Below are 12,871 nucleotides of genomic sequence, written 5' to 3'. Positions count from 1 at the left end.
TATTCGGCTCGACCTTCGCTGGTGCCAACCGGTCGCAGCCTACTCAGTTCGGCCGAAACGCCTCCGAGGGCAAGCACTGCTGAACCGGTGGAATACATCGAATGCTTCTTAGATGAGGAGGCACTAGCCTTACTGAGGCGTGGTTTGAACATTGATATTGTGGAGGCCGTTTTTGATCGATACGTATGTTCTCTTTTTAGTACAAAGCAATGCTAAATCCTTTTATTTTAACTCTTCGTAGAAATCACGTGCCATGAGAGAGGCCTTTCGAACTGCCACCTTAGACAAGTTGAATTTTCAGTCGAAAGAAGTCCGACAACTGCAGGGATCCATCAATGTGCATGATATCGATCACGACAAGTGGATCGATTTACCCCGCAAGTACTCAAGATCATCTGCTCGATTCGAGCTACCAATGGACACCAGAACACTATCAAGTATCTGTGTTTTTTTTCTTCAGTTTTCCACTAACGAATTCACTCTATGGATTTCAAACAATAAAGTATATGAATATAATTTCAGCGATGACTCCTATTGAATATTTAAAGCGGCACGTTGTACTCAGCGACGACCGGAAGATGCTGTACCATAGGATCTTCGTTCGTAATCTCCCGGCCGATGACAGCAAGACGGTGCAAGAATCGATCGACACGGAATCCCTGCCGGAAACTGAAACCGTTTCCCAGGCTGCCAGTTTTCGCAATCTGCTGGCTGATATCACTCGTGTTATTCCGATGGCCAACTTCGACAAGGCTATGCACGAAGCCTTAGGTTTCCACGGAACGCCGGAGAAGATTTTCGAAATCCGCGAACTGCTGGAGCTAAACTACGAGTACTACCAGGAGATTCCGATCGATTTTCGCTCATGGTGCGGGATCGTAGCCTTCTCAGAGCGGTACATCATCACCCAGGACCGGAAAACGGATCCCTGCAATGAGGTAGAAAAAAAAAGTTCACGGATGGAATCTGACATTGTTTCGTTTTTTTTTTTCCTAACCCGTAGCTGGAAATGGTCGACTTCGAATCGTTGGAACGCCGAATTCGCTCCGCTAAACCGTCGGAGAATTTATGCAAAGTTTTGCATCTCATTAGAAGTAACTGAACTCTACAGGTTTTGCGAAGCACTAACAAAATGATAGATGATGTGAGATTTTACTAGTGGGTTTAGTAGAATTTTTCAGAAGCACATGTGTGATATGATTGAATAGGGATTTGAACAACGTTTGCTGCAAGCAATTAAAAATTTAAAATCGGTTTTGTGATTTTACCTGATGCTTAAATGTAAATTTTTTAATTTGTAAATGCGTCGAAAGATTGAGCCTCTTATGATTATCACCGTATTGTGTATGTTCGAGTATACCAGTATATCATTTGCATTAATATTGCTCTTTGCCCGCAACCGCAAATCATTAAAACATTTGCATAAACTGTAGACTCTAGTTGCAAATTTTCGACACACGACACGACGGCCTCGCCCTTCGCAGTATGCTGAAATCACCCACTTAATACACGTAAAACCCATAACCATCCCCAAAATCATCATAAGCGAAATTCCCCAGATTAAAATTTTCGACCGCCATCGTTAATGAGCCAAGGCAAACAAAACCGTAACTTCATCCATCCATATTGGTTATCCCTTTCACACGGATGATGTATGCATTCATTTTCCGGTGAATAAGAATAGCCGCGTTAACGAAAGAAACCGAGAGAAAAAAAAAACAAATCATGTAAGTGGGAAAACACTCGGAGAATTAACTGGATCGAACCCTTTTTTTTCCTTCTGTGCAGCTACCTATCTCGCTCGGGTGCCCGGCCCTATTAAGTACATGTCTTGTTAAGCTGTAGGAAGAGATGACAGCAAAAACAAAAAAAACTATTACTTACTAACAACTAAAACCCTTTTACAGTTTCGTCTTCTGGAAAAAGGCACACGCACTCAAGCGTGAAGAAAACTCCACTCTCGACGGCGTCTTCCAGCCTTCCGGTCGACTATGGTTGATAAATGATTTTCGTCATAATAATAAATCATACTGTTTCCAATGCACCGAAAAACGGAACTGTCGGGTGCTTGGTGAAGAACTAGGCCGTACCTTATTTTTTATTATTTAGGTATTGGTGTTTTGGTTGAAAAATACTATATGTAATTGAATCCAATCATCGAATTATGCTCGTATGTCTAAACGAATAACGAAACAGCTGGGTTATGGCGACTTTAATTAGCTATAATTTCATCTTATCGCTTAATCGCCGAAACTGATGAAATTATGCCATTTGATTTTTTTTTTTTGCTTCTCAATATGTACTACCTCTTTTTCCACATTTTGTACTATTTAAAAGCGATGCACTGGACTATTAAAACAACCGGCGGATTTTGAGAGAACCAGGACGGGAGGTTTCTCATTTAGCCGTGACGGAGTTGACGAAAGCCAACCCGTGCGCATTGACAAGCCCCTTTTGTCCTTTAAGCTAATCCGGTGAGCCGAACTGGAGTAGACCAGTCGCTTCGGAATACTAAAAAATAATTCCTTCTTTATTGAAAATTTATTGCTTTTATAGGCAAATGCAATTGCCGAAATGCTTAACTCTATGAGTGTACATGTATGGCCAACTTGGGCTCCTACTGGAAACAGCTGGAGTGACGAGCATCAGAATTGCAACACTGCATTTTGCGTGCTGTTTGAATCAGGCACCAAGCGTTGCAGTACACTCGCTACCTTGCGGAGTGTAATGTAACGCTTAGGTAACAGACGTTAAGTTAAACACAGCTGAGTGTGTAACGGAACTTACCTGCGCGGGTCAATGATAAATTTAATTTATTTATTTGTTTATAGTTTACGGTGCCGCACGAAAGAGTTAGTATACGACAATTAAAAATTTCTGGCTACGCCACTACATCATTCAAGTTACCTCCATAATGAAAGACAATAATTATTTTACATTCGTTGATTGCAAGTTTGAATATTTTTTTTTTTTTGTGATTCGATTATCCGGAAAATTCGATTACCAGGAGTGAAAAACATTTCGACACTCCGGTTACTCGAGTCCGACTATCACACATGCTACAAGAACGATGACTGATGAGCGTCCAATGGTCGACGGCTGTAAAGCTCACAGCTAGGGTGAGAGATTTTTTCATTGAATTATGTTCTTCTATAATGCAACTGTTACCTACTTTAAATAAACGATTTTTAATCTTCCTTTATACAACTAGTTATTCTCTGGCACTTCTTGTACAAAAACATCGTTATTTAACCACCCTACTGAACCACAATTACACATGCGTTTTACAGGTTCTGTTATTATCGAGTTTCTGTAGTTTCCGAAAGGTAATTTATAATTTTCGAAACTATGAAAATTTAACCAAAACTGCTCAAGACACAACTCACCTAATAACTTAGCATCATTCCAGCAGAATCTTTTGTGTATATATGTGTGGTCAGCTGCAAATTTATACAATGATGTCTGTTTATTTTACTCGTATGGTTTGAAAAGGCCAATGCGTACTTTTGCCCTTAACTACTCTATATGTTTTATCTTTTTATAGGGGACTAGCAAACCCGGCAAACTTCGTCCCGCCTATTTTTGTGTTTAATTTAATAATTTTCAATATTCCAAATTCATTTATTTCTTGCGATTTGTTTATATCGTTTGAAATTATTGGTTTTATCGGAATGACAACATCTTCGCCTTTTGCCTTTAGTACATCACCTCTATTCCGGAAATACTCATATTGGGTGGTATTCAATTATTATTGTTGTTTTTCAGAAACTGAAAGTGGTCATCTTCGAATTCAAGATGGTGTCCAGGGTCAATGCTTGGCTTCTATACATTAATTCGAGTACGGAAATATTCATATGTAGTAGTTTTCGGCTGTTTCCCAGAAGTTGCTATCTTACAATTCAAAATGGTGTCTAGGGTCAGTTTTTAGCTTCATGCATCATTCTGGTTGAAGAAACACCCATAATAGGTGTTATTGAGTCATTTTCGGCTGTTTTCCAGAAACCGGAAGTCACCATCTTAGAATTCAATATGGTGTCTGTGGCCGATTCTAGCTCCTGTGTATCAAGAATAGAAGCTCCTGTGTATCAAGAATAGAATCAGTACAAAAGCAATTTCTACTATATGCTCTTCGTAAGCTAGGTTGGACCGCACATCGTCTTCCGTCATATGAAGCACGCTGCATGTTGATTGACATTCAAACATTAAAAGAACGGCGAGAGTACGCGATGGCTTCATTTGTAAACGATATCGTTTCGCAGAACGTTGACTCAGCAGTACTACTTTTTAAATTGAACTTTTATGCACCCATTCGACAACTTCGACACCGTAGTTTATTTGCTCTTAACCATCATCGTACGGAATACGCAAAAAATGGACCTATAAATAGAATGATGAATTCTTATAATCAACACTGCGAAGCCATTGACTTTACGATGTCCCGGTATAAACTGAAACAGTATTTTAAGTCCTTGAGGCTGAGGACACAAAATTAATTTGTTTTATGTTCGTGTATAGTTTAGAAATTAATGTAACTAGTCTACATATATGATTGACGAAGTAAATAAATAAATAAATAAATATTTGGTATCGGAGCATCTCATATTGGACGGAAATCGGCCGTTTTTGGCTCTTTTTCAGAAAGCGGAGGTCGCCATCTTGGATTTCAAAATGGTATTTGGAGACAATTTCTGGCCTCTGAGCGTCATTCTGGTTGAAGAAACGCCCATATTGGGTGGTATTTGGTCATTTTCGGCAGTTCCCCATTCACAGGAAGTCGACATCTTACAATTCATAATGTTGTCTGAGGTCGATTTGTGGCTTTAGTGCATCATAGCAATCCCGGAAATACCCATACTGAGTGTTATTTAGTCATTTCCCACTGTTGTTTAGGATCCGGAAGTCGCCATATTGGATTTCAAAATGGCATTTGGAGACAATTTCTGGTCTCTGAGCGTCATTCTGGTCTAAGAAACACTCATATTGGGTGGTATTTGGTCATTTTCGGCAGTTTTGCAATCACCGGAAATCGCCATCTCACATTTCAAAATGTTGTCTGATATCGATTTGTGGCTTCAGCGCATCATAACAATCCCGGAAATACCCATATTTGGTCATTTGCCGCTGTTTTTCAGAAACCGGAAGTCACCATCTTGGATTTCAAAATGGCATTTGGAGACAATTTCTGGCCTCTGAGCGTTATTCTGGTTAGAAAAATACCCATATTGGGTGGTATTTGGTCATTTTCGGCAGTTTTCCAGTCACCGGAAGTTGCCATTTTACAACTCAAAATGTTGTCAGAGGTCGATTTGTGGTTTCAATGCATTATTACGATATCGGAAATACCCATATTTAGTCATATCCCGCTGTTTTCCAGAAACCGGAAGTCGCCATCTTGGATTTTAAAATGATAATTGGAGACATTTTCCCGATAGAAACCGGAGTTTCCATCTCAAATTTGACAATGGCGTCTGGAGTCGAAAATGTTTCTTGCTCTCAGAAACGTCAACATATCAAATTTGGTTCCATTTGCTTGATTATTTCTCAAGATGTGCAGAAATTTGTGTGGAACCCCTCCTTTCAGATGAAGAAGGGGTGTCGAAACATCATAGACATCTTTGTTACCCCTAAAAATATTCACCTGCCGAATTTGGTTCCATTTATTTGGTTAGTTCTCGAGAAATTTGTGTTTCATTTGTTTGGAACCCCTCCCTCACATAAGAAGGAGGGGTGTCGAACCATTATGGGCATTTTTGTTACCTCTAAAAACTTTTACATGCCAAATTTGGATCTATTTGGTGGATTGGTTCTCGAGCTGTGCGAAATTTGTGTTTCTTTTTTATGGGACCCCTCCCTTTTAAAAGAGGGAGGAGCGTCAAACTGTTATGGATATATTTTATACCCCTAAAAACATCCACCTGCCCAATTTGGTTCCATTTACTTGGTTAGTTTTCGAGATGTGCATGAATTTGTGTTTCATTTATATGGGACCCCTCCCTTCCAGAAAAGGGAGGGGTGTCAAACCATTATGGATGATTTTGTTACCTCTAAAAACATCCACCTGTCAAATATGGTTCCATTTGCTTGGTTAGTTTTCGAGATGTGCATGAATTTGTTTTTCATTTGTATGGGATCCCTCCTTTCTAGAAGAGGGAGGGGTCTCAAACTATCTTAGTCACCTTTCTCGGCCCCTAAAACCCATATATACAAAATTTCACGCCGATCGGTTCAGTAGTTTCCAAGCCTATATGGAACAGACAGACAGAAAGACAGACAGACAGACAGACAGAGCTGCATTTTTATATGTATAGATGGGGAGCAAATTATTCGTAGAGATTCAAACTCGGGAAATAATTTTACAACTATCTTATTGACTTTTAAGTGAGTTTATCGTAACAATTGGGGATTGTAACGATTTTTGTCAAAAGTAAGCATTAATTTTATATGACATAGCATCACAGAACAGATATGCAACTTCGAACAAAACTCTGCAGCAAATCGGTGCTCAAGCTTTCGCATTTATTTTTTGGTGATCCATCCTACATTGATTTCACAGTGCATCGTTCGAACAGTTCGCTCCAATAGTTTGTACATGCACCAAAAAACAATTTTTTTTTTTGCTTTGATGACCAGGCAAAAAGGTGATCTTGAATAGTTGAATCTATCAAAATCAAGTTAAGACAGGATCGCATTCAAGAGATCTTTAAAGTGGAAATTCGGTAACAATTCACAATCAACGTCAATAAAACAAATTAAACTTAAAATCTTTCAACCATTCAAACATTGTCTGACAAATTTTCTTGGATCGTACACCTCACGACTGTTAAAACTATTTTAACCTGTTAGTTGATTTACTTAAATATTTTCGTTGGACTTGGAAACCGAATTTCTCGATCAGCGATAATATTTTTTTCTCGTACCGTTTTTTATACCTAACATTGCTAGAAATGCATATCAGACGCGTTGTACAAGCACTGCTTACGACATTAGGTACAATGTAAAAAAATGATTGTCGTTAGTCAAGATATTCAGTTTTCAACTTGAGCAACAATGATATTCATTAAAAATATATCTACAAAAAAACCGTTGCACGTATGCGGGTGGTACTGTACGTTTATCATGAAAAGCCACCTTCGCTATACCAGTACCGGGGAGAACAAAGGATTCTCTTGATGAAAATGCGGCGAGAGCTCATACAGTCCTTCTGTTGAATGAGTGGAATATAAGCGTAATGAAATTTCGAGTGTAAAATGCGTTCTCTCCACCGCTAGATGTCGATACTTAAAATAAAGAGATTTTGTCTCGTTTTTGGTTCTTCGGTTGAACAGATGTGATAGCATTTAATGTTTCAACACCTTACTGCCTATGTAACCCCAATGTGCTAAACCAAGTTGGGCGCATCAAAATCATTTTCAGAATTTTATAAAGAATCCTTAAAGCGTTTTTTGCAAGCAATTACTCTGCAGCTTTTCGACGTACTTCTCCACTTCATGGGACACCAAAATCCACAGGAACACAGGAACCCGAATTCCCACTGGTTATTCGCCGCTGGGCTTGCAACCTGAAAAATGCCATTTCTTATGTTAAGTTGGTCAACAAATCAAGAAAATTTGATGATGGTTGCATTCAGTGCAGGAACGGAAAATGGTTTATACAAAAAACACGCGAATATAGGATGAAAAAGGGCATCGCAGAATTCCGCTTTTTTTTCTTTTAAATTTTTCTACAACTTTGCTGAACGAATCTGGTATTTTGAAAATTATAAAAAATATTTTGAGATTGATTGCTGAAGACATTGATTATATCAAAGCAGTTTTTCTCAGTCAAATCTAAAAACGATAACGATTTTTTGAGTTTAAACCACTGTGCACTGTGAGATTTTCAAATAAATCTTTCCACCAATTGTAAATGTCATGAAATATGATACTTGGGATGTGTAGAAAACAGTTTGGAAGTTATTTCATAAAATGGTGGTTGACAAAGGTGATTTACAATGAGTGTTTGTTGGAATTTTGACCAGAGATCTGGGACGTCATAACGAATTGAATGGTGTAGGGTAGGGGCACCGGTTTTAGCCATAGCACCAGTTCTGGCCATGATGGAATAAAACTGACAATTGTGGTGAAGTATCTTGAATTACTCCTATTTCGAAGTCTCCTATTAAAACTGCTGATGTTATTCGACAAATATATAACTTACTGTAGCAAACAAATATACGTATTTTACTTTTAATAAAGGAACTAATTATACTCTCCCAGGTTTACTGTACAGTCTAACGTTTAGGTAATTTGCAAGCTATTTTCGATAGAGCATAATCTTGTTAAGGTTTATACATTTCTATAGCAATTTTTGTTACCATCATCAGGCACAACTTATTACATGGATAAAAAATAGGCATTATGGTATGATTTTTCTCTGCAATATCAAAAATAACAAAAGCTTCCAAAAACGATCAATGATCCGTTCTTGGCCACATATCAAAGCAATTCCATAATTCATAATCCTGATAGTGGCCATATGTAAACAAATCCATGGTAACGTATTAACATTGATGCAAAACATGAAAAGTACGAAGTTTTTCGGGCTGTCATAAGATATCGCATGAGATTCGTGAAAACAGAAAACTGGTTTTGGATAAGAAAGATTGTATTGCTGCAGCACCGCCATTTGATATAATATATACGTCCCTATTTGTTCAGATTACTTACAAAATTGTAACTTCGGTTGTATCTACCGAAAGTTGGTAGATAATACGAATAAGGTTCTATGTGAAAAAAAGCAAAGAGCGAAAACTTATCAATAAAGATAAATGATAGAAGAAAAATTAACATAGATCAATCATGTGATGTCAGTGTTACTAAATATCCTACTCAATTTAAATAAAATTCTACCTCGAAGTACTTTGCACTGCCAGCTATGTGTGAATATAATATTATTATTTAGTTTGATTAATAGATATAGGTACTGGCCTTTTAGTTAGTTGAATAACGAGGATTTTCTGCGGATAAAATAATGGAAAATATATAAACAAAATAACATAATTTTACTATTTTACTATTTAAACTCAAAGTTAGTGAAAAATATGTGCGAGTTCATCCGATTTCCACGTTGAACTGATTCAATTACATATTTTTCGAAGGGAGCAGGCCTCTCTCATCAATAACATACTATGGCCAAAACCGGTGCTTCTACCCTACCCTATAAGGATTACTTATGAAGTGAAAATACCTAGGAAGAAGGTTGATTAAATTAAAAAATGACTTCATTTTGAATTGAACTAAAAATATTTAAATTCAAATTATGAACACTTTCAACGTGCCGAGCGATCAATAAATATTGTTTTAATGAATCTTCTGTGTAAAATGTTTGGAAAATCATAATCATCTATTACACAGGTCGACAAAAGCGAAAAAGATGAAGGAGTTGTGTATGAGACTAGACCGCAAGTTAACGTAGTATTACAACAGTCTGTCTCATATCAACGTTTTCTTTGCAACATTAAAAATAGGGGTTAATGTTGGTCCATGGGCGTAGCCAGAATTTCAAATAGGTTCGAAATTTACGCGTTTTCGAAATTTCGAAATTTACGCGTTTTTTTACGCGGATTCCGGAATTTACGCGTTTTTTTACGCGGCACGTATACCCCGCGTAAAAAGCGACTTTAGTGTGTTTTGAAAAATAGAAATAAATACTAGTCTTTAGTAATTGTTACATCAAGGCAACCAGTGAAAAGTAGTCCTTGACATCAGAGAGGAAAAATTGATTATTCTTTGTCCAAGCCGCAACCGGGAATTCAAGATATGATTCACAAGATGGCCCAAATTTTACAGCGAATAGTGTTCCAGCAGCAGCAGCGTCAGTATCAAACCCCAGAGCAGATTTTGGAGTCCCTCTCTTCGAACATCATCAAGTTTGTTTTCGACTAAGAAAACGGAGTTACGTTCGGACGTTGTTGTTTAACCGCTGCCAGGACCTTTTCGAGAACGATGCAGGCCAGCTGAATGATGCGGCGAAGGTACGTTTACTTCTCCGGAAGCTGGACACCCATTCGCACAGCCGCTATCTCAACTACATCCTGTCAAAGCTTCCCAAGGACGTGAAGATTGAAGACACAGTTAAGATTCTCAATAAAACCTTCGGGCATCAAACGTCAAACGTTCCGGAAGCGGTTCATGTGTCTTGTCACGATTGTTGTTGACCATCTGTCGATGAACACTCAGCAAGCAGAGCGCACTCAACCGCTGTTCAAATATTGTTGACCTTAGCCAGGTTTTTACCCGACGTAATGTGCTGACTGAACGAGAGTCCAATCGTGCATGTTTCCATGGTAGAGCTAGTGCAATTCTAACTGCTTTCTCAGTCGCAGAGAAGAAAGAACGGGCTTTAGCTAGCAGGTCTAAAAGATCCAACTCTTCCAAGTTCTTACGATCTACTCTCATACTGCTGCAATGTTAATACAAAACTTCCACCTCTCCAACAAAATTGTCAACTTTATAAAAAATTACGAAATTTTCGGTTTTGCGCTTGAACTCTTCCAACGACATGCGTATTACGTTAGCGGGATGCAACAAGGACAACGAGTAGGCAGGTGCACTATCTTCATCGAACCGTGTTTCCAGTGAGGTTACAAGAGAATCAAGGTTAGGAATTATCACAGCTCGGTTCCAATACTCCAAGCTAGTTGATGCAGGCGGATTTGCCCGGTACTTTTCCCGCTGCAATATCCTTGGTGGATCAACTGAAAAACCTGTGCAATTCCACGCAACATAGCGCAAGCATTCCAATCAATTATTTTCGATCTTGCTGTTACTTTACACAGATGTTTCTATGAGCTAAAGATGTCGTTTTGTGCTATTAGAATTATTGAAAACAAAATTCAGCACCAATGTCAACATTTAGGGAAAGGGGGGGGGGCAACGCCGCCCCCCTCTCCTGCTCCCTTCTGACTACGCCTATGTGTTGGTCTGTCGGCGTTAAATGTTAGCAATAATTCTCTTTCAACACTTCAACTCACGAAAATACCCATATTGGGTTTTTTTCTAAACCATTTTTGGTTGTCCTCCGGAACCCGAAAGCCACCATATTGGATTTGAAAATGAGGTTTGGAGTTGGTTTTCTACCTCTGGGCATCATCTCAATTCGGGAAATGACCCTATTAACCATCTAGTACCCAGTGCCGCCTTTAGACGGTCTTCAGTTACACCTCTGAAAAGCTTCGATCAATACTTAAAAAATGTTTATAAAGATTTATAGTGATTTTTTCGAAGTTCGTCTGAAAATAATTTGGGCACTAGAGGGTTAAGTGCTATTCGGCCATTTTTGACAGTTTTCTGGAAACCGGAAGTCACTACCTTAAACATCGAAATGGCGTCTTGAGTTCGTTTGCGATTTCTGGGCATCATTCTGGTTTTGAAAATGTCCATGTTTTGTGGTATTTGGCCTTGTTTTCTGCTCTGATTTATCGAAATTTGCATTCAAAACGAGGCTCTACATTTTTCAATACTAAATAGATAGCATCCAAAAACCACAATTTTTCGCATTTTGGTGGACGTTCAACCAATTTTCTAATCGATTGTTGCAAGAATAAAGAAATTTCGTTTAAAACTGACTGTATTTAAGCCTTTAAATTTGATATTACTGATACAAATTTTGAATAGTTTTTATATCCATGGTTATCAAAGTTAGCTAAGGGGAGAGCAAAAAATGAATAACACTGAGAAGAAAAAAAGGAATAGCTTTCATCAAAATTGTGTGCAAGTTACGACGTTTGTAACTTGCATGCAAAAGTGTGTTGAAAAATATCAATATTATGAACATTATTATCATTGTTAATTATTTGGCTTGCCTTTTGATAACACTTTCACTGTTACTGGACTGTTTGTTGCTAAATTAAGCATATACGCTGTCGAAAAGTCAATAATATTAACTAAACGGCTTGAACTTTTTTTCTTCCCCTTCCAATTTTCAACATTTTTGAAGGGGTCCCCCCCCCCCTGAAAATGAAAATGAAATTTGTATCGGCCTAATTCAATTTGCACCACTATGCCGGAATATTGCTATAAGACGTAAATCTACGTCTAAAAATGTCCCCTTAAAGCTCGAAACACTTGCCCTAGAAAGATTATAGCTTTTCAACCATTTCTGCCAATTTTGGAGCCCCTAGTGTATGCAAAAGCGGTGAAAATGCCGCACAGTAAGTCCTCACCGGGTTCATCGCTTTTATGTATTTTGGTTACTACATATCTCTCCAGTGCATATCTACTTCATCAGTGCTACTTTTATTGTATTTTTTCTGTTTGAGTTCTAGAGCGAAAACTGTGTTTACCAGTGTTATCTATTTGAAGCGCTGTTTGTCATTTCTCAAGTTTTGCATTTTAAATCCAATTCAGTTGTTATAAAAAAAACGTATTTCCTGCACATCACGTATAACAATGAATTTTAACCTATTTACCCAAACATTTTACGAAAAGCACTCTTTTCGTGAGTGAATTTAATATTGAAATAATTGGAAAAAATAAGTTTTAGAATAACATTTATTGATTGTCCGAACAAATAGTACCTAGTTGTATAATGCAGTGCGGAGCATCTGTTTCCTGAGATAGTTGATTGAAATACAGGTAAGTTCCGTTTTGGGCAACACGCTCCTCGATTTTCAGTTACCAAACAGTGCCAAAAACGGAACAATTTTTCCTGGGATTTTTTTTGTTTTTTTTTTCGTTTTAATTATTGGAAAACAACATTTAAACATTAATTGGACAATACATTCACCCTAAAGTGGCTTTAATTTTATCTTATTAGAGGGAATGCGATTGATCACTTAAGGCACAACAAAGGATTAGCCCCATATTTTCTTCTTCTTGTTGCCCCATTACTC

The 12,871-nt window shown here is 37.9% G+C and overlaps 1 protein-coding gene across 1 annotated transcript; it reads left to right on the top strand.

Annotated features, from left to right (window-relative positions):
- LOC129720464 (uncharacterized) lies at positions 1-1,227 on the top strand (the record flags this gene model as incomplete). Its single annotated transcript, XM_055671952.1, has 4 exons — positions 1-183; positions 242-437; positions 523-938; positions 1,004-1,227. Coding segments are annotated over 4 exons (894 nt in total), but the record flags the coding sequence as incomplete, so codon positions are not given.
- Between the last annotated feature and the right edge of the window lie 11,644 nt (positions 1,228-12,871).

Source organism: Wyeomyia smithii, chromosome 2 (genome assembly GCF_029784165.1).
Source record: "Wyeomyia smithii strain HCP4-BCI-WySm-NY-G18 chromosome 2, ASM2978416v1, whole genome shotgun sequence".
In the NCBI taxonomy this organism is placed as follows: domain Eukaryota; kingdom Metazoa; phylum Arthropoda; class Insecta; order Diptera; family Culicidae; genus Wyeomyia; species Wyeomyia smithii.
The sequence above is the reverse complement of the archived record's forward strand: the minus strand, read 5'-3'. Positions and strand labels throughout refer to the sequence as shown.